Source organism: Euprymna scolopes, chromosome 13 (assembly GCF_053919585.1).
Source record: "Euprymna scolopes isolate OS-2025 chromosome 13, ASM5391958v1, whole genome shotgun sequence".
Taxonomy (NCBI): domain Eukaryota; kingdom Metazoa; phylum Mollusca; class Cephalopoda; order Sepiida; family Sepiolidae; genus Euprymna; species Euprymna scolopes.
The window spans coordinates 69,363,277-69,387,714 of NC_136494.1; the positions used below are offsets into that span (position 1 = coordinate 69,363,277).

The 24,438-nt window shown below is 29.9% G+C and overlaps 1 protein-coding gene across 1 annotated transcript in view; it reads right to left on the bottom strand.

Annotated features, from left to right (window-relative positions):
- The window catches only part of LOC145292355 (beta-microseminoprotein-like), a 27,660-nt gene extending 3,873 nt beyond the window's left edge, over positions 1 to 23,787 (bottom strand). The window contains exons 1-2 of the mRNA XM_080138686.1: positions 23,570 to 23,787; positions 13,029 to 13,152 (exon numbers count right to left, since the gene is read on the bottom strand). Of these exons, the coding sequence (XP_079994812.1) occupies positions 13,029 to 13,152; positions 23,570 to 23,669 (224 nt within the window). The 5' untranslated portion in view covers positions 23,670 to 23,787. The remainder of the gene's footprint in view (positions 1 to 13,028; positions 13,153 to 23,569) is intronic.
- Between the last annotated feature and the right edge of the window lie 651 nt (positions 23,788 to 24,438).

The following is a 24,438-nucleotide window of genomic DNA, read 5'->3' on the forward strand; positions in this document are numbered from 1 at the left end:
TATAGACACAATATATATATATATCATATGTATATATATATATATATACAATATGTATATCTATATACAATATGTATATATATAAAATAGGTTTATATAAATAATATATGAATATATACCATATATATACACAACATATATATATATAAAACTATATACCTAACATATATATATAGACACAATATATATATAATATATATAACATATATACAATATATATAGATATATACAATATATATGTATACAATACATATATAAAATATATATATATACAATATATATATATATACAATATATATAATATATATATACAATATATATATATATACAAAATATATACATACAATATATATACAATATATATACAATATATATACAACATATATATACATTATATATATAAAATACATATATACATTATCTAATATATATACAATATACAAGATATATATACAATATATATACAATATATATACAATATATATAAATACAATATATATACAATATATATATACAATACATAAACGCAATATATATATACAATATATATACAATATATATATGTACAAGATATATATATACAATATATAAATATATATATACAATATATCTATACAATATATATATTTCTGTATATATACGATATATATACATATAAATATATATACACATATACACATATATATATACAATATATATATGCAATATATATATATAAATATACATATATATACAAAATATATATACAATATATATATATACATATATATACAATATATATATAAAATATATATGTAGGTATATATATAAAATGTATATATACAATATATATATGATTAATATATATATATATATACGATGTATGTATACAATATATATATACAATGTATATATACAACACACATATATATATGTATACATATACAATATGTATGTACATACAATATATATACAATATGTAGATATATACAATATGTATATACATATACAAAATTTATATATATACAATATGTATATATAGACAATATGTATATATATACCATATGTATATATACATATAAAATATATATATAAACAATATATATATACAATATATATAAACATAAAATTAATACATAATATATATATATATACAATATATAATATATATATACAATACATATATCATATATATATGTACGATAAATCTATATAAAATATATATACAGAACATATTTACATATACAATATATATATACACAATATGTATATAAATATATATATAAAAACTATATATATATTAAATATATATATACATTATATATACAATATAAATCTGCATTATATATAATTAATATATATATATCTATGTATATATAACATATATATATATACAATATGTATATGTATAATATGTATATATACAATATGTATATACATATACAATATGTATATATATACAATATGTATAAATATACAATATGTATATATATACAATACGTATATTTATACCATATGTATATATATACCATATGTGTATATATGTACAACATATATAAATACAATATATATATATATACTATATATATATACAATATATATACATAATATATATATATACAATATATATAATTTAAATATATATATATACAATATATATATAAAACATACATGTATATAATATATATATAATATAAATCTATATAAAATATATATAACCTATGTATACAATATATACGGAATATATATCTATAAAATATAAATATATACAATATACATATTTACAATATATATATATATATTATATATATATATATAAAATATATATGTACAATATATATACACTATATATATGCAATATATATATATATCTCTATATATATATGCAATATACATATATATAGACAATATATATTCAATATACATATATGTAATATATATATATATATATTTGTCCAATATATACACAATATATATACATATATATATATATATATATATATATATATACAATAACTATATATATACAATATATATATGCAATATATATATATATCAAATGTATATATATATACAATATATATATATAATATATTTATATATGTACAATATATATGAAAAATATATGCATATATATACAATATATATATACAATATATATATATATGCAATATATATACGATATATATATATACAATATGTATATACAATTTATATATAATATATATATACAATATATGCATATAAAATCACATCTACAATACACCTACAATATGTATATATAATGTATAAATATACAATATATATATACAATATATATATATATATATACAATATATATAGAGACAATATATATACAATATATATACAATAAATATATTACAATATGTATATGCAATATGTATACAAACAATATTTATGTACATATACACCATATGTATATATACAATACATATATACAATATATATAACATATATATATAGAATATAACTCGAATATATTTATATATATACAATATATATATATACAATATATATATATACAATATATATATGCAATATATCTATACACAACATACATATATACAATATATATATATACAACATATATATGAATATATATATATTGACACAATATATATATATACAATATGTATATATATATACACTATGTATATATATATATATACCATATGTAAATATATACAATATATATTTACAATATGTATATATATACAATATATATGTATTCAGTATATGGGTTTTATGTATATATACAATATATATAGACAATATATATATACAATATAATATATATATATATATATATATATATATATATACAATATATATACAATATATATACACAATAGAGGTATATATACAATATATATGAAATATATATAGTATATATGTACATTATAAATATATACAATATATATATGTATATATATAATATAGATATACAATGTATATATGCACAATATGTATATATATATGCAGTATGTATATATATAAAGTATGTATATATATACAGTATGTATATATATATACAATATATATACATATAACATATGCAGTATTTATATATATACAGTATGAATATATATACAGTATGAATATATATACAGTATTTAACATATGCAGTATGTATATATATACAGCATGTATATATATATATATATATAGTATATATATATATATAGTATGTATATATATACAATATGTATATATATACAATATATATATAATATATGTATATATATCGTATGTACGTATATATACAATATATATACAATATATATACAAAATATATAAATATATACAAAATATATATATAAAATATATATATATGCAATATATATAATCTATATAAATATATATACAATATATATATAGAATGTATTTATATATATACAGTATATATATATATATAGAATATATATATATACAATATATATACAATATATATATATACAATATATATCTATATATTATATATATACAATATATATATACAATATATATATACAATATATATATTATATATATATATATATACAATATATATACAATACATTTATATATATACAATAGATATATGCTATATATATGTACATTATATAAATATATAGACAATATATATAAAATATGTATATATACATTTAAAAAATATACTATATATAAATATTCAATATATATGTATGCAATATATATATACAATATATTTATACAATATATATATACATATATATATATACTATAAATACAATATATATATAAAATATATGTATTTATGTATACAATGTATATATATATTATATGTATGTACATATATATCATATGTATATATATACAATATATATATATGCAATATATATACAATATATATAGATATACAATATATATATGCAGCATATATATTCTATACATATAAATATTTATGCAATATATATATAATATTAATATATATATGCAGTATATACAATATACACATATATATATATACAATATATATATCATATATATACGATATATATATATTTTTACAATATATATACAATATATATACAATATATATATATATATGTATAAAAATATATATATACAATATGTATATACAATATATATATATACAAAATATATATACAGTATATATACAGCATATAGTCAATATATATATACAATATACATATATACAATATGTATATACAATATACATATATACAATATATATATATATACAATATATATATAAATATATATATATATATATACAATGTATATTTAGACAATATGTACATCCAATATATATATATACAATATATATATATATATATATATATATATATATATATATACAATATATATATATACAATGTATATACAATACATATATGCAACATACAATATATATACAAACAATATATATATACAGTATATATATACAATATATATATATATACAATATAAATATACAAGATATTTATATACAATATATCTATACAATATATATATGTAAATATATATACATTTGTATATATAAATATATATATATACAATATATATATGCAATATATATATCTATATATATACAATATATATATACAATATATATATACAATATATATATACAATATATATATTGTATATAAAAAATATATATACCCTCCATATATACAATATGTATATATATATATATATACAATATGTATATTTAAATATATATATATATATATATATATAGAATATGTGTATATATATATACAATATGTATATCTAAATTTATATATATATATAGAATATGTGTATATATATATACAATATATATATATATATACATATATATACTATATGTATATATACCATATGTATATATATTTTGGTAATGGGTGTTATGTACATTATCGAAATCACATAATTAAACTGTAGACTCGTTTAAGTCTCTCACACCTTTCAAACACCCTCTATAATAAGTAATACATATAATCTGAATCAATAATTTACATAACACTCAGTTCATTTATGTTAGAAACCTATATTTTTATTTCAACAGGTATATTTCTCTCCAGTAAGAATATTGACTGCGCTCATATCTGTTAAAATTAGATTAACGACTATATTAAGTCACTAAAATTCCCCACTCTTTAACAGGGCAAGCCCTCCCACCCTTTTTTGAATTTCAAACGTATTTTTCCGTTTTTCTGAAATAGAACAGCGTCGCCCTTTGCACGTGTAACATTTTCAAATATTTTTTACTGGTATTTTTTTGTTTCTTAATCTCATTCATCCAGAGGAAGTCTCGAAATAAATATAATTCGGTTTGTTCGTTTTTATTTCTCTATTTTGTCGGAATACTATTTCCATATTTCTCATACAATATATATATATATATATATATATATATATATATATACATATTATATATATATACAATATATATATATATATATACATATTATATATATATACAATATATATATATATATATATATATATATACAATAGTTATATATACAATATATATATATATACAATATATATATACAATATATATATACAATATATACATACAATATATATACAATATATATATTATATATATATTCAATATATTTATATATATATACAATGTATGTATGTATATATATATACAATATATATATATTCAATATATATTTATATATATTCAATATATATATATATACAATATGTATATATATATACAATATATATATATACAATATATATACACTATATATACAATTTATATATATATATACAATATATATATGTACAATATATAAATATATATATATATATATATACAATATATATATATATGCAATGTATATATATTTGTATATATATATATATACAATATATATATGCATATTTGTTTTTTACAAAGGCATTCCCACTTATCAAGGCCAAGAGGCCACTAGAGAATAAGGGTGAAAAAGTTTATAGTAGATATTGGACAATATAGTAATCCTTACTAATGGAAAGTCGGTAAATTTGTTAACAATTGGAACGGCTCATCAAGAACTTGTTTATATTAGACTTGAAGACAACCATATTGTAGTCAGCTGGAAAGCAGGAAAACAGAAGACAGTTCCAAAGTCATGCAGTTCTAAGAAAGAAGCTTTTTTATGGAATCTACGTTTAGGCACAGATAACGAGTGGGGGGAATTATTGTTAGTGTTTTCAGCTAGACGAGTGTTTCTTGTGAAATTTGGCGGGGGGGGGCATAGACTGAAAATCAGTCAAACACTTTACATGAAAATAACGATATAGCAGAGACAAACTCGCAACATCCCTTCTGTGAGACAGAGGTGGCAGGGAAGAGAAATGGATATCTCCTACAAAGCTACGAATCTATTTTGGACTCTATCAAGGCAGGACAAGTCCTTTCTGTCATCTCCTGCCCAGATGTGGCAACAATATTCCATCCTTGGACGTACCTGGCTCTTTTATAAATAGAGAATTGCATCAGCAGTGAGATATCTACTGGATCGATAGAAAGATCCCACCATTTTTCGAGCGGCCTTGGCAACAGATTTGATGTACGTGATCCATTTAAGATCAGGGGTAAAGGTCAATCCCAGAAGCTTGTCAAAAGTTGAGGCCTCCTGAAGACGAGAGCCATTCATTTCAATTCTATGCCAGATGGGGATCAGAACGTTGATGATGTAAAGAGAGAAATTTGGTTTTAGATGCATTAAAAGTAACCAGCCACTCCTTTCCCCATTGTACCACGTGATAAAGATCAGGGGAGAGAGAATCGGAGAGAACTTGGTCGTTTACGGTCTTAGATGTGCTATCATAGATGGTAGTGTCATCAGCATAAATGTTTACAAATGAGTCAGGGTAAGGATGTGATTTGGAAGATCATTAATGTAGATCAGGAAAAGAGTTGGGCCCAGGATAGACCCCTGAGGGACACCAGCATTAATACTGTTAGTTTCTGATTTTTACCCCTAAACTAATACTCTTATGAACCTGTCAGAAAGAAATTATTTAATAATTGAGAAGACATTTCCAGCTATACCATAGCTAGAGATCTTGTGAAGTAAACCTTTATGCCATACCCTATCAAAGGCCTTAGATATGTCAAGAGCAATTGACATAGAAAGGTTGCCTTCATCGAGAGATTCGCTAATCCTATGAGATATAACTGTAAGCACATCCGCTGTAGATCTAGCAGAACAGAAACCATATTGTGTGTCACTAAGAAGGTTATTTTTGCTGAGATTGTTGATTACTTCTCTATTTAACACAGATTTCAGCAACTTACTCATGACGCACAGGAAACTTATTGGCCTGTACTGAGAGGAAGATGAGCGATCACCTGAATTCTTAAATACAGGGCATACTGATGAAATTTTCCAGGGAGATGGGAAACTATTCTCCTTAAGACAACGTTTAAACAGTTTTGTAAGTATGGGCGCTAGTTCAGGTTGAAGTTTTTTGAGTACTATAATTGGAATACCGTCAGGGCCAGTTGCTTTACTGGAATCAAGGTTTTTAATTAGCTTGGCAACATCATGTACAGATATACGTATATCACATAGCGTGTTTTCTAATACAGGAGGAAACATTGAGGGTTAGTGGCTTTGGTCGCAAAGGGTAGAATTAGTTGCAAAGTTCTTGGCAAAGAGTTTAGCTTTGTCTGATGCTGACGAGATTACCTCAGGTCCATTGATGATAGTTGGGATAGAGCACACACTTCTGTTTAAGATTCTGTTTGTTATTTGCCAAAACTGGTGGGAACCAAGCCGCTGCTCAGCTACTTTGGACTTGATGGACTGAGCATACAAATCTCTTGCGTTCTTTATTACTTTCTTACAATGGTTGCTGGCAGTCCTGGAAGCCGCTTTAGTTTCCATACATCTATCACGTTGGAAGCAGTGGAAAAAGTGATTTCTGTGTGCAATGGCAGCAGCACCTTCTGGAGAGAACCATAGCTGGCTGTTAGGTTTTTGCTGGAACTTTTTTGAGGGTTTGAAACGGTCTATACCTACAATTAACCATTCCGTCATGGCTGATACTATAGAGGACGAATCCTTTTTAAGCATGGAACAACAGAATGGTCGGAAGATCCAAGAGGAGACAGAACAGAAACTGAACATAGTTCAGGGCAAGTTGTGAGAAAAAAGGTCTAGTAGACTCGCATACTGGCCGTCATTGTCGGGCACACGGGTAAGTTCAAGAACAATCTAAGTGAGATCATAAGCAATGGAGAAATCATGACAGAACCTCCCCTCATCATCGGTCTTGTAGTGGGTCAACCATTCGACGTTGTGAACATTGAAGTCTCCACATACATGAATGTTAGCTGAAGGATAAGCAGATAGGACTTGGTCAATTTTCTCAGATATGCTTTGAAAGATAGTAACTCCGCTGTTGTGGGGGTGATAGAGATTAAATGCAGTAATTTGAGCTAGTGCAACCCGGAAGCACATATAGGGTAAGTTAGGATCTTCTCTGGAGATATCCCTACCACATGGAAAGCCATCTTTAAGATAGGCACATATTCCATGCCCATGACGATCTTGGGGATCAGATTTAGAAGTTAAGTTAGAGTATCTTTTGATTACGAACTCATCTAGGGAAATAGTCTGTCCAATGCCAGTTTCGCTTGAAAATATAAGGTTAGGTTTAGTCTCCTGTAATTGGGTTTCAACCCCTGGAAGCTTAGAACGTAGACCCCTGATGTTGGAGAAGGAGACATGGTAGTAGGGGTCTGCATTGGAAGTTCGAGATCCGGGTTTAATCGTGTATTTTTTCTTGAAACTTGCCATGATGGAATTTTAGAATTTGTGGACTAGGTCGTCAGACTTGCTTAGAGCAGGACAAAGAGGCGGAACTAAGAGAGAAAAAGAAACGAAGAAATTTTTTTTTTGTAGAACATGATAAGGTAAAGCCGTAACAATTATCCACTTATATGGCATCGAGAGGCCGCACCAGAAGCTACTGCATGGTCCAGAATCCATTCACCAAATGGCAATACAGCAGCCCCAGTACTTTGCACCTGCTGATACGACAGCTTCCTTACTGGTTTATCCAAGGTTCAGGTCCCTGACTATCAGGCGGATAACGTTAGTCCAGATAAAACGTTTACCTCCAGCACCCTTACTAGTGACATGGCTACAAGGATAGAAATAGAAACAGAAATTTTCCACCACCTCTGCCAACCGTCAACCTAGAATACAGCTTTTCCTTCTCCCTTTGCCAGAAAAATCACTCATTAAAAAATGAGGACTGAGGGACAAATAAAGAGAAGCGAGAGTATCAGGAGCTGCTGATAACGCATCCACAATATATTTTCTACAATATATACATAGTGTATATATACAATATATATATATATATATATATATATATATATATATATATATGGTATATATATAATATATATATATGTGTACATATATATACAATATATATATATATACAATATATATCTATATATATATATACAATATATATATATATGCATATACAATATATATATATACATATACAATATATATATATATATATATATACAATATATGTATATATACATATACAATATATATATACATATACAATATATATATATATATATATATAAATAATGGACGATATTGTAGAATTAAATTCACAATATCTTATTCAAAATAAGGAATACGAGAAAAAGTGAAAAAAATTCCTTATTCGATGGAGTTTCAAATTGAGCATGGCACATAATGCCAGCATCCCTTCGATGGCAGACTTCAGAACTGAATGTGACACTGCTTAAAGCAAGTCCATGGCTCTGAATTTGGCTAGTTCGAATACAAGGGGCCTGAGGTCTTCAAAAAGATTGGCTGGCATCCGGAGGGACTTCTTGTCTCTGGGAATGGATGGTGCTGTGATCCAGGAGGAACACTTAGTTTCATTTAGGGATTGTCAAGTACTAGCCAGGGACTTTGATGTATTTTCAGTATCGATCAACATTGTCCATAGGAATGAGGGGCATGATATTGCCATAAAAGATTTTGTGTTTCAGGTCATTAATGTTACTGTGTCTAGCACCATTTGAGAGAGGGTTGCCTTTTTCGGGGATCTCGGCATGTTCATTGCATCTCTGAAGTGTGTGGTTTTAATGGGGGAGTGGAATGCCATCCTTAATCCCAAGATAGACAAGGGAGGAGATGCACCTCGAGGAACAGAGAGGTATGTGACCAATGGCTGAGCTAATGGCTAGATGGGATATGGTTGAAAAGTTTTGTGTTGGCCCGGGAAATATGGTCTAGGGCAAATAGTGTTTTTTCCTACCCAAATACTAATTTGAATACGCTGTTAGAAAAGCAAAATAGATTTTTTTAGTATGGTTAGGTTAAATGGACCATAATTTACTTTGGCCTAATTCAGGTGAAACTAGCCGGGTACTAGACATGCTGGAGATAAAAGACTTCCAGTAAAAGAAAAAGCTACTTATATAAGAGAAATTAGTAGAGGCGATTACTGGGTGTAAGTGATGGCTTAAATTGCAAACTAAGATCAAAAACTTCTCTGTCAAATATGCTCAGCACTTCACACTAGATAAGGTCAAGACAAAGAAGCAGTTAGAAGAGGACTAGCCTGAGCAGTGCATGACAGGGATATTGTTAGACAATTGGCTAGCTAAGCAGGACCTTCAACGTGAAGCTAGCAAGTGTTATGATGGTCAAGTAGTTAGGGATAGGCTAAGAAAAGTCTCCATTGAAGCCGTGAACTCTAATGTGCATGAATGTGGTTCGAACAGGTACATCGCAAAAGGCAAACATTTGGATGGACATAATTTGCAATTTCAAGATTTCAAGAGCATTTTGAGGAGCGATTTATGCAACAGCAGGTTTGATGACTACTTGGCTTACTCTCCCACCTAACGCAGTTGATTGCAAAGGCAGAGTCAAAGAGTGTGAGGTCTTGATAGTGTTGAAGCAGGTTGGCTGCAACAAATTACCTCTACTTGATGGTTTGCCCTGTGAACTATATTTGAGGCTGTCCCACAAGTTTATACGAATTCTAATAACTATGTTCAACCTTTGGTTTGGCGAGGATTTCATCCCGTGTCAAGTCACCAAAGAAATGATCACATTGCTGAGTAAGAGGGATAGACATGGTGGGGAGGAACTAGATAACCACACGCCCATAACTCTGCTCAACACAGAGTTTAATATTTTTACCAAGATCCTATCGAACTGGTTTCAAGGCATTAATAAAGAGTTGATTGAACTTTAGCAGAACTATGCTGTGAAGGGGAGATTGATTCAGAACAACTTGCATCTGATCCATCTGATTCTAGAGGGAAGGATAGAAGACAACACGGAAGCCACGCTCACACATTGACACGCTGATCAACTTAGATCAGTCCAACGCTTCCGACAGGGTTTACCATCGCTTCCTCATATCTGTTTTAGAAACCGCTCGTTTTAAACTGGATTTCTACAAATGGATCTCTATATTGTATTGCATGTGGACAGCAGTGGTACAGGTTAATGGAAAGTGTTTGAAATCTTTTGTTATCTCTTGGTTTGTGCATCAGGGCTGTCCACTGGCATACCTGCTCTACATTCTTGCATTGCAGTTGCTACTTCACAAGCTAAGATGCAAGGAAACAAGTTTGGTCGTTTGTTGACTCGCTTTGCCTGGTGAAGCATCAGCCAGAGTTTTCGTATTCGCTGATGACATCACTGTGCCATAAAGATAGTGACAGGGAGTTCACTCTTTATTAAATGATCACAGTAGCAAAGAACAACTGTTGCAAGTCAGTCAGCTTGCGGTTGGGTGTCTGGAGGAATGACACCATCCTCTCTGCTTCTTTCAGCTGTACAGATGGCATGGTTTGAATCTTTAGTACATGGTTCAGATCGGGCTTCCAGCTGTAAAATTAGTGTTCAGAGGTATAGTCAAAGGTTTAAGTGTCAGTTAAAGCTTTTCTTCAGAGGTAACTCTCCTTAAAGAATAGAACTGAGGCGTACGTCACTTATGTCTTTGCTCTCATCTCCTACCGATTGGCTGTACTTCCTCTGTCTGCAAAAAACCTAAAGGCCCTCAATCACGCCCTGTTCTCGTTTCTCTGAGACAGGAAAAGGCATTGGATTCGTAGACAGGTGTATATTCAACGTTTGGGAATGTCTTATTTGACATGTTATCGAAATAACGATAGGCTGGCGTTCCTGAGTCGAACATTGATGGAGGAATCTATGTGGAATCTCACAGAAAGTAATGCATTCTTCATCATTCAGTCGAGGATCGTTATAGGTCGAGAGACAATACCAGTTACTTGGAGAGTGCTGAATAACGCTCAAAAGGCTTCCAAAGTCGACCACCATTTCTTTGACTTCTAGAAAGGAATTTCATAGGGGATTAGTAAGAGGGCTGTTGATAATCTGCTGGTCGGGCTGCTTGAATGGTTGGAGGAGAGGGTGTCTTCCGAGTGGAGTGGAGTTTAGCATCATGTTTAAATCATCTCAACAACTCTGAGTTTTATCTGCCCTGGCGATTGGCCTGGAATAAATTTCCCCTCAAGGACATACAACACAGTTCTGGAATAATGAATGCAGAAGCTTTGGAAATGTTCTCAATGTTTTTGTTCTAATTCATGTTGCTTGGGAATGATAAACTGAGGAATTTGAAGGATGGAGTCTCAAATATAGTGTTATTTATCATGGCAATCTATGGTTGAGGCTTGTGTGGTTGTAAAAGTCGAGAAACATATCTAGGATTCTTTTTGGACCTTGCCTAAGAGTGGGAGATTAGTAATAGCTGTGGCAACAATACTCATCGTGAACATTATGTTCTGCTCCTGCACTCATTGGGTTTTTTTTTGAAGAGATGATGGCTTTTCTGCGTCTGTTCTGCATGTGTGTCTTGCAGGATGGTCAAAATATGAAGAACAACAAAGATATAGAACATTGATTTTAGTATGGTTTATGCATTGAGGCTCGAAGGGAGGCGGGTATGCTGCCCATCCCCTAAAAGAGAGTAAACATATCATAGAGCACAGGAAAGCGTGGCTTGAATAAAATACTCACCCGCAACACTGTAATCCATCAGGTTTGCAATTACAAGTTTGGCATTTACTAAGATCAATGAAGTGACTCCCATCGCCGTACTTCTTTCCGTCATATTCACAATAAGGGGTAGTTTTATTCATCCCTATAAAATCAAAGTAAAATAAAAACATACTAATGCAATAGCAAAAAAGTGGTGGGACTTTTAGGGTTAGGATTAGGATAAATAAATAAAGTGAGAAATGAACAGGTTTAACGATTCATAAATTCATATTTTGTATTTGAAGTTTTTACACTAAACCGGTTCTCCTGAAGTTTCTATTTATGCATTATATATATACTAGCAAAAGTACCCGTCGTTGACTGGGTTCAAAAATAGCCTACAGAAATGGACTTTGATTTATGAAAGTATGATACGTTATGAAAAGGAAGGGTTGTAAAGAGATAGCTTCGAATTTGGGAGTATCAAAACCAAAGCAAAATATGATGAAAGTAAAAATAAAGTAGATAAACCCCATAATTTATTATACCATACCTGTTCACACTGAAACACTTAACACAATATTCTGTGGATTTATATTAAAAAACCTTGTTAAACTTTGTGACATATTTCCATTCTATGGAGGTCAGGTTCGAACGAACACCCCATAATTCTATTATATCATATTTCTTCAAACTGAAACATAATTATCAAAGTATACTTACACAGATAGATATGAAAAGCCTTTATTAAAGTTTGTGCCTATTTCCATTCTATGGAGGCCAGACGCGAACGCAGCCCCCACAATTTTACTATACCATCCCTATTTAAGTTAAAACATACTTATCAAAGTATTATTATGTACATCTATATCAAAAACACTTGTAAACGTTTTCTTTTTAATTTTTAAATTTTTTATTTCCATATTTTTTGGACCAGGCGCGTACGCAGACCCCACAATTTTAATAAATAATCATTATGCCAGATCAAACATACCCATTCCTGTGTCTCGATACATCTTCTATCATTATATGTGATCAGTTTTCTATAATAGTCAACCATACGGGAACCTATTCGTGACCAGACACACACACGCCTGGCGTTCAGCTTTATATATATATATATATATATATATATATATATATATATATATATATATACACACACAAAGCGGATATTCCCTTAAGATCCATTCTATCTATGGTAGGGTCCTCACAACAGAAGGTTGCAAAATGGATCTTCAATATTCTTCAGCCAGTATCAAATTATTATAGTAAATACTGCCTGAAAGATTCATTTCATTTCGCTGACTACATGCAAAAATCAACGAGTACAAATAAATTTATGTGTTCGTATGATATCAGCAATTTATTTACTTGCGTCCCAGAAACGATAGATATTTGTGCTGGCGCAGCCAAAGTCCAACACCTTCCGTTCCTGAATACGTATTTGTTGAACTAATTAAATTTGCCGTTACATCCGTTGAAGTTAGTTTTAATGATGTGATTTACAGGCAAATTGATGGCGTGTCGATGGGTTCCGTGTTGGGACCTACCTACATTGGCCAACATTTTTGTAGGATTCCATGGGAAAAATTAATGTCCGGACCCATAAAACCATTGGTCTACTTTAGATACGTGGACAATACGATATTTGATAGTAATTCGGAGGCAAACGAATTTTTCTCGTTACTAAACAGTATGCATCCGGCGTTAAAGTATACGTATGAAAGTGAAGATAATTCCGCCCTGGCGTTTCTCAATGTTTTGGTAACGACAACTCCATCTAGTTACCTTACATCGATTTATCGTAAACCAACATTCACTAGGCTGTATACACGCCGGGATTTATTCTGCCCTAATAGGCGCAAATATAATTTAATTTTGGCATTAACACATCGTGCCCTAATGATCTGCTCGCCAGAAAAATTGGATGAGGAATTAAATACAATTACAGATGTTTTGTCCAATAATGGGTATCCTTTAGATGTAATGAAACCATGATTAAAAGGAAAAGAGCAGATTTTTTACGAACAAAACCTAATATGGTGAATAAATGTCTGTTTTATATTTGGTTGCCGTGGTTGGGGAAAATAAGTGAAAAATTCACCAAACAAATTAGTTCAACTGTTGAAGGATGTTATTTTGCTTCAAATGTTCGGGTTGTGTATAATACAAAACCATTAATGGCTTCCAATAAAAAAGATTTCTACCCCTTCATCATATTAGTAATGTTATTTATTCATTTAAATGTGGTTGCAGTGCCGACTACGTAGGTCGAACGTCTTTAAAATTGGAAAGTCGCATACAACAACATGTACCGAGCAAAATCAGGGATGGAACATTCCTACCTACCGACGCTGTAAACAACACATATGGATCCGCTATAACGGAACTCTTTATTATATACCGGGATTGTGCAACGAACTTCAGCATCGACTCTTTCTCCGTATTGAGTCGAGCTCACTCCGTATATCATCTAAAAGTCTTGGAGACTGTTCACGTTCGCCTTAGGAAGCCTTCCCTTTGTAAGCAAAAGGACTGCTTGTTGGGTTTGAAAGTGATCAGCCTCTAAAATTCATCCCCATACGATTGCTCTTGCTCCCCTCTCTTTTTTAGATTTTATTATTAAGGAAAACAAATTACTAAAAAAAATAAACCCCTCGATTCCAATTTTGATGAGTGAGGGCGAAACATGTCAATTGACTCGTTTTGATTTTTTCCCTACTTTTATTTTTTAGTCGCTATCCATTTTCCTTTTCTCCTCAGTCTTTTTTTTTTTTAATATAAAATGAATTCCGAAGGAATACGTCTTCCCTTCATGATTGCCTTAATAAAGGTTTTGTACCACCAAGAAAATCATGAAATATATATATATATATATATATATATATATATATATATATATATATATATATATATGTGTGTGTGTGTGTGTGTGTGTGTGTGTGTGTGTGTCAGGTTTACAAGAAAGTGTTTGTGGTTTTTAACTTTTAAATTCCAATGAACATATCTCAGCTCAAACAAAAATTTATTGATTGAAATAAGCACCATCAGACTCTGCAAAGTTTTGTAAACGCTAGACAAGTGTATTTATACCAGTAACGCAAAAATCTTGCGTTCTGGTGGCGATGAAGTTACTGAAGGCGTTTTTAATATCGCTTAGGTTTTTAAGCATTTCTCACAAAGAGAATTGCTGAGATGCTCGAAAAAGAGGTAGTCGGTCGGTGAGAGGTCTGGAGAGTATGTCTGATGAAGTAGTTTTGTAGCCCATTTCATTAAACTTCTGCAAGGTCGGTTTAGGAACGTGTGGTCGAGCATTGTCGTGGATGAGAATTGGGCCTCTTCTGTTGACTAATGCTGGGTGTTGTTGTCGAAGTTTCTGATGCATTTCATGCATTTGTTGACAGTACTTTGGTCTATGCATTATTTCAAATTTATTATAGATTTTTAGTCCATACTGAATGAGGGCGGCACTAGAGGGCTCAAAAGATGCGATTTATACAAATCGTTCTTTTATGTGTTTTTAACCGGTTAAAATAGTTTTTAAGACGTCAAAAATGTGTCAAAATTGAAAGAATCGTTATACGCGGATCAATACCTGGTGCCAAAGTGATTCGGCCACACTGATCAATCGGTTGGCAGGACGCATTGATTTGAGCTGTCCCCTTAAGGACTATTTTTAGCCCTTTGGGATCTCAGCTGCGATCGCCAGAGAGACGCCAGCAAGCGACCTATACAGACTTCTCTCACTCACCCCTCCCACTGCTACTTGTTGACAACTGCAGTCTGATGGCAGACGACACCTCCAAACAGACATCTACACTTTCTTTCTTTCTCTTCAATCTGAGATACAATCTCGCCTTTTCTAAATAAACCCTTTATTATTGTTTTGTTAAAAGCAATGTCGTTTGGCCTTGTGTTTATTTAAGTAATTATTAGGAGAGAAATGCACAACATTTCCCTCCTATACCCGGAACATTTTTTGTTCTTTTGTTTCAATGTTTCATAGTAAACAACTGACGGTCCCTTAGCAGCAGTCAAATAACGTAACTGCGTCTGTCTCTGTGGATGATTCTCTCCTCTCTCTCCCCCCCTCTCTCTCTCTCTCTCTCTCTCTCTCTCTCTCTCTCTCTATATATATATATATATATATATACATATAGTAAGTTAGAAAATGTATATAGCGATTAAGCTACACTGAATATTCCGCGTTTCATCCACTATAGGATTCTTCAGGCTTATGCGCGAATATATATAGATATATTAGGGATAATATATATATATATATATATATATATATATATATATATATATATATATATATATTAGGGATAGGACGATTTCAATATTTTTCCAGATTCCGATGCAATTACCGATTCTGTGCTAAATTTCCGATTCCGATACAAATACCAATTTTAAATATTTAGCTATAGAGTTTTCTATATTATTTATATTTTCAGATTGTTGTAGAAATCCATGCAGTGTGCATATATATTTTCGCAAACGTAAACACACACACACACACACACACACACACACACACACACACACACACACACACACACACACACACACACACACACACACACACTTATGATTAATCTACTGATGAATATTTATCATTTTATTATCATTAGTACAAGCTATGGAATAATTAAATTTAAAACAAAAAGAAACTAAGAATCATTTTTGCTATCGGAAAGTAATTACAATTTTCCGATTCTGATACTAATTCTGATCTAAAATAGTCCCGATTTTTCCAATTCTTGATTCCGATTCTGATTAACCGTCTTAACACACACACACACACACACACACACACACACACACACACACACACACACACACACACACACACACACACACACACATGTATATTTTGGCAGCAAGTTGTATCAAGGCACGTTTAATTAAATACGACAGAGTTTTCTTTCTTCTTTATTTTTCTGTTGATTTTCTCGATCTAGCGAGCATTTTTTCTTGTTTCAGTTGGTAAGTTGTGTATTAGGTTACCGAGTGATTTTTTGTCAGACATTTTCCTCGAGCGCTTTCAATAATTGATAGTCGTCATGGAACAATTTTATTGTTGTTAAACGTTTTTTTTTTCGGTTGCCTTTTCATATGTAATTAATGTTATTTTGGTTTTTATTTATTGGTTTAATTTTATTTATCTATTTGGATTTAAGTCGTCTGTTAAGGTGGGAAGAATAAAGAAGGGTATGGTAAAGTGTATTATTTTATTTTTTTAAACCATAAGTGTATATATATATATATATATATATATATATATATATATATATATATATATATATATAGTAAGTTATAAAATATATATGCCGATTAAACTACACTGAATATTCCACGTTTCATCCACTCTAGGACTCTTCAGGCTTATGCGCAAAAGAATGAAGAGTCCTAGAGTGGATGAAACGCGGAATATTCAGTGTAGCTTAATCGCCATATATATTTTATAACTTACTAACTAGCTCTACCTACGTATTGAGCACTTTTGAAGTAAATACTTAAAGTTTACGCATAAATTTATACTTTCGTATATTAATTTTATGTGAGTAAATAAAGTAATTATATATATGTATGTATGTATATATATATATATATATATATATATATATATATATATATATATAGTTACGAATATTATGCTAGTACTAATGTTAAAAGCTATTTTGTTAATGTTGGGCTATATGTTTTAAATTAATATTGCTTCTAATAATTTTTACCTTTGTGTATAATTATTTCGATATTTAATTTTCGTGTTAGTGGTTAATATATTTATTACTTCGGTTGACTTTAGTTGTTTTATTGCAAGCGGTGACATGGAGTTGAATGGCACTGTTTTCTTATGGGTTCCACATGAAGCGTCTAGAGTGGGTTGTCGTTGTATGGCCAATATATATATGCTATTTCGATTTTCGTTTAAATTATTATTTGTTTTTATTTAAACAGTATTTTAAGAAAATAATTATAACTTTGACGTGTCGTCATAGAATTGTGATTAAATTCATGTTTCAAAACATATTTATATATATAGTGCTTCAACGTATAACTTTAAAATAAATAATTTGTATAAATATTATGTAAGTCTAAAAATACCGCTTATATGATGAGTGCATCTATCTGTCTAGAAAATATATTTTCTAGTCTATATGATAAAGTAGAATGTCCGTGATTATCTGTCTTTATATTTTGTTTCTTCCGTGATTATCTGTCTTTTTATTTTGTTTCTTTATTTCGTTGGCTAGTCAGAATCAAATGCCGATTTATGAGATAGTGTACTTAAAACATAAAAGGTTATCCACATGTAGATTTTTTCTGGTGGAAGTATTGCGGACACTCTAGGTACCCCGTAAGGAAGCTACGGACTCTTTTCCAACATTAGAATACAAATTTGCTTATGAGTGTGATTTGCAAACAAGTATTACAGTGTGTTGATTGTACAGTTAAAGAATTAATAAATCAATATGAACTACATACTCTTTCAAATCCTAGCAATCGCAGCTTTTAATATAGTTATATTTCTGTGTGTATTTATTTTTAAATATATATATATATATATATATATATATATATATATATATATATATATATATATATATATATATATATCACCGTTCTATAGTTAAATATTAACTATACTATCCTGTTAAGTGTGCGACATGTTAAATGTAGTTGATTTTTCCAGAAATTTATACTGCATTTTAATTTAATTTATTTCTTTAATAATTATTTAATGGTAGCACCTTTTTATTAGATACTCAAATTCTTTAGACTCTATCTCTCTCTCTCTCTCTCTCTATATATATATATATATATATATTTACATACTAAATTTCACACACACACACACACACACACATATATATATATATATATATATATATATATATATATATATGTACATATATATATATATATTGTCTCGCCGGGTTTGAATCTACGAATCGACTGATGTCAATAGTGACACCTTGCAGAAGATTCTCGAAATGATGAAACACTAGTGTGTGTGTGTGTGTATATATATATATATATATATATATATATATATATATATATATATATATATATATATATTAATAAAGTGAAGTTGTTATTCCCTTTCCAAGCAGACATCATTGGGTCATAAACACGGGCGGCATACATCAATCTGATATTGTCAGTTTTACTTTCAAGAACTGATGCGTATTTCCGAAATGATTAGTCAGTTTCATTCAACTTCCTAATGTCCTACATTAATTTCGAACCAAATGGCTCCTAAAAGTCATACTTTGAGGAAGTAGGAGTAGATTTCACTCTGTCAACAAAATTTACTGCCATTCATTTGGAATTGGGCTTCATTAAAGCCATTCTCTAGAAAAGAGCGCTATTATTTCATTTTTCCATTCTTCGAAATTATGTTCCTTTCTTATTTCTGGTGAACGGAAACATTATTTTTTTAAAATTTCGTCAAGCAAAGTTATAGTTGTTCGAGTTTTGAAAAATACAAAAACATTTTTTTTTAAAATTTCGATTATTACACATTAGACACCGCCAAAACTGGCGGGGGCAGGTAAGTACTTTTTGACGGACCGTCTTTTTAAAAATCTACCAAAAATCAGGTAATTATTCGATCAATACGAAATTTTCAGCGATTATTAAGAGAAGAATGAACTTTATAACAGTGTACTTATTTTTCATAAGCAATATTTATATATTTTTTTTTTTGCTTACAACCCACCCCCTTCCTTGTTTTGAGGGGGTTCCAAATATGCTTAACATAATCATCTGAAACTGAACAAAACATATATTGTTGTTGTAAGGATTATAGATTAAAAAAAATTGTTTTCATACCTTATTTTGATGTCTGAATATCAGAACTTCGATTGTGTTTAATTATCCCGCTTTTGAGTTTTGAAGTGTGAAATTCGGTGAATATGTTAAGTAAGATAATTAATTTAAGTTAAGCAAAACAACAAAAAAAAAAATTTAATATTCATACGAAAAAATCCATTTTAAAATATTTGATAAATAAATCAACAATTTCTTTTTAGCGAGCCGAATAATGCATGACCATTAATTATTAAACAGGGCATGCTTTGAAGAATCGATACAAAAAAAAATGCGATAAATATTGTGCCCTTTGTGTTAAAAATATCATTATTTTTTCGATCAAGTTTGGAAACGTTTGCCGCCTTTCGACTACGGTGGACCAAACGCGCTGAAATAATATTTTTTTATTCTGCTTTAAATTGCCTCCCTCCCCATTTTGGAGAGCCTGACCCCCACACACATACACATTAAAAACCAAACTCATACAAATGGTCACCCATCTGGTACTGGCCAGCCTCAGCGTTAATAATACATTGAAATTTTCGTCACTGAAAAATAAGTTCTTTTTGGGCTTTTTGGTTTTCCGTAGTTTGCTTTTTATCAGGTACAAATGTAAACAGTAATCAAATCGACTCGAAGTAACTGGTTGCCTATATGAATAAGTGGAATTATTTGAAATCCAGGTACTTATATTATAATATTTTTGCATATTCTCATAGAAAATCACCCTAAATTTTAGTTAGACAAGAAATAAACAAATTAATTCTTTCAAAAACCTTTTTTTTTCTTTTTTTTTTTTTAACTATTTATATACGTTTTTTGTGCAAAACAAAAACGCTAATTGTTAACTTTTGGGAAAAATTTAACATTTAAAATTTAATTAAAAATAGTAGAAAAAGTTTTACATTATTCTGCTTTCTATATGATAAAATTCAGGGTTTTATCTTTCTGGAAAAAAAAGTTACTCAGAAATAATGGATTTTCGGCCTTTTTTGGCGGTGCCTATTACACATCAACCATTACCATGTGAATTTTTCAGTTGTTACAAATAAAGGGTGAATCTCGCATAGTTTATGCCCATGAAGGATTTATTAGGTAGAATAGAATGTGTAATTAATAAAATCGTTGGTGATTTCATTTTTTCTAAATTGTACGGACTGAAGACTTCTCTATTTCGTTGGATGATCAGAATCAAAAACCAATTTCTCAGATATATTATTATTTTTGCCAACCTAGTATATATATATATATATATATATATATATATATATATATATATATATATATATATATATATATATAAACACATTCTGATGTACAGTGAGGTTAAATGCGGTAAACGAAAGTCTGGTAACTCTGCTTCTGATACAAGGGCAAGCTTAAATGCAATCTACCAGTCCTCAATCGTCCAATGAATTCTTTTGCTGACTTGCCGCTTGATAGGAACAAATAGGGACGCACTTTCCAGGAGGAAATCAAAACCTTTGAAGCCAATCGTATCAACAAACTGAAAGAAAAACAATTAAAGACCAAAATGCAAGATACAAAACACAAGCTATCTCAGACAGTCGTCACTCATGCTCGATTTATGGTTCCGTTTGCAAATGACTCGTTGGACTTCTGTGAACGACATAAACATCCGAACTGATTATTACATTGTTAGACAATCATACGATGTCGAAATCGAGGGAGAATCTTTAACACATGTTAGAAAAATACGAAGTGCCTTCAATAAGTTTCCATACTTTTTTCGTATGAGCACTTTTATTGATAGTACACATGTGAAACTCTAGTCCCCTTCGAAGTAATCTCCCCCGGCTGCAATGCACATGTTGTACTGTTACAACAACTTCTAGACGGTCCATGGAAGTTGGATGTCAATGATCCGTCTCACAGCCTCTTTCATCTTCTCAATTGAGTCATAACAAAAGCCTCTAAGGTTTTCCTTGAACTTAGGAAATAACCAAAAGTCACAGGGAGCAAGGTCTGTTATTGGGATGGCGAGGAACTCTTTTGTTGCCCATCTTAGTAAAATAGTCTCTGACAAGGATGGAGTTATGGACTAGAGTATTGAGACAAACTTCGAGCAATCTTTCCACATATTCAGTTCCTTGTGAATACTTATGTGCACAGTTCCCACACTGACATTAAACTGTGCATTCATTAACACACACCGGTCTTATCCATTAAATGATTTATTTTTGGCCAATAAACTCTGGTGTTCTGACTTCCTTACTTCTCCCACACCTCTCAACATCCTTCACAGATTCTCTGCCTTCCTTGAATCTCTTATGCCACACAAAAATGATGTTCAATTCATGCAAGATGATCCAAAAACAGTCAGTTTCTGTGGAATTTTATTTTCAAGTTTAAAACAGAATTTTATTGCATATCGTTCTTCTAAAGTATTCTCACGTCCAAATTACATTTCTTGAAATTCACCAGCTGTGATAATCAGGCTTTAATATAGCGCATTCCAATTTTTACTGTAGCTGAACCTGAAATCCTAAGAATTTGTCAGTCATCTCATCAGATTTAGAGTAATAACATACTGAATTTTCAAGAGTTTACGACAAATTTCAATGCCCGTAGAAAAAAGTCTGGAAATTATTGAAGGCACTTCGTACCTGGTATTTAAAATATTATCCAATGTAACCAATATACTAGAAGAATTTAAGTTTATAGTAAAAATTTCTGTATGACTTTTATCGATTAAAATATTGAAAGAAGAAATACAATTTCTTGTTACTTACATTTATAAGTGATAGTTTTTATAGCACCGCCGAAGCAACTGGCCGATGTAAGGTTGATGAGGCCCACTACAAGAACAGTGCAGACGAGAAGAATCTTCATGGTTGTCACCAAATAACAGGAATTTACAGAAATGAAGAATTATAAAAGTTCCTTTGCGCCAAATTCAAAACGCCGAGACGCTTTGGCTTGCAACCCCTTTCGTTTGTTCGATGGCAATTGGTTGGCCTTTTTATACATGCGGACACGAGCACAAATCTTACTTATTATTGATTATTAATCTATGAACACACACGCATGCAGAAACAGCGATGAGCTTGTGTGTGGATATGTGTGTGTGATGTGCTTAATGGTTTTGAATGTGTGTGTGTATTTTAGCTCTTTGCTCCAAACACAAATATGCATAATATATAATAAGTACATATGTGTACGCGCGTGCATGTATGCACACACACACACACACACACACACACACACACACACACACACACACACACACACACATGTATCTTGTGCCAATAGAAAAACTCAGCCAGGGTTCGATCGAAAAACTATAACACACAGACACAACAATATTTATTATAAGACATAAATCACAAAAACAAATTAGTTATGTCTCTGTTACTGTATTTATTTGGTTAACTGTTTATCCTTTTAGAGACCTAAGTAAATTTTATTATTTATCACGGGATATATATATATATATATATATATATATATATATATATATATATATATATATATACATGTGTGTGTGTGTATCTATCTATATATATATATAAAAGTGAACGTGTGTGTGTGTGTCTGTGTACATTTCCCTACGCAATAACTCTGTAAATTTTTAGTCTACAGACTCGAAATTTGATATACA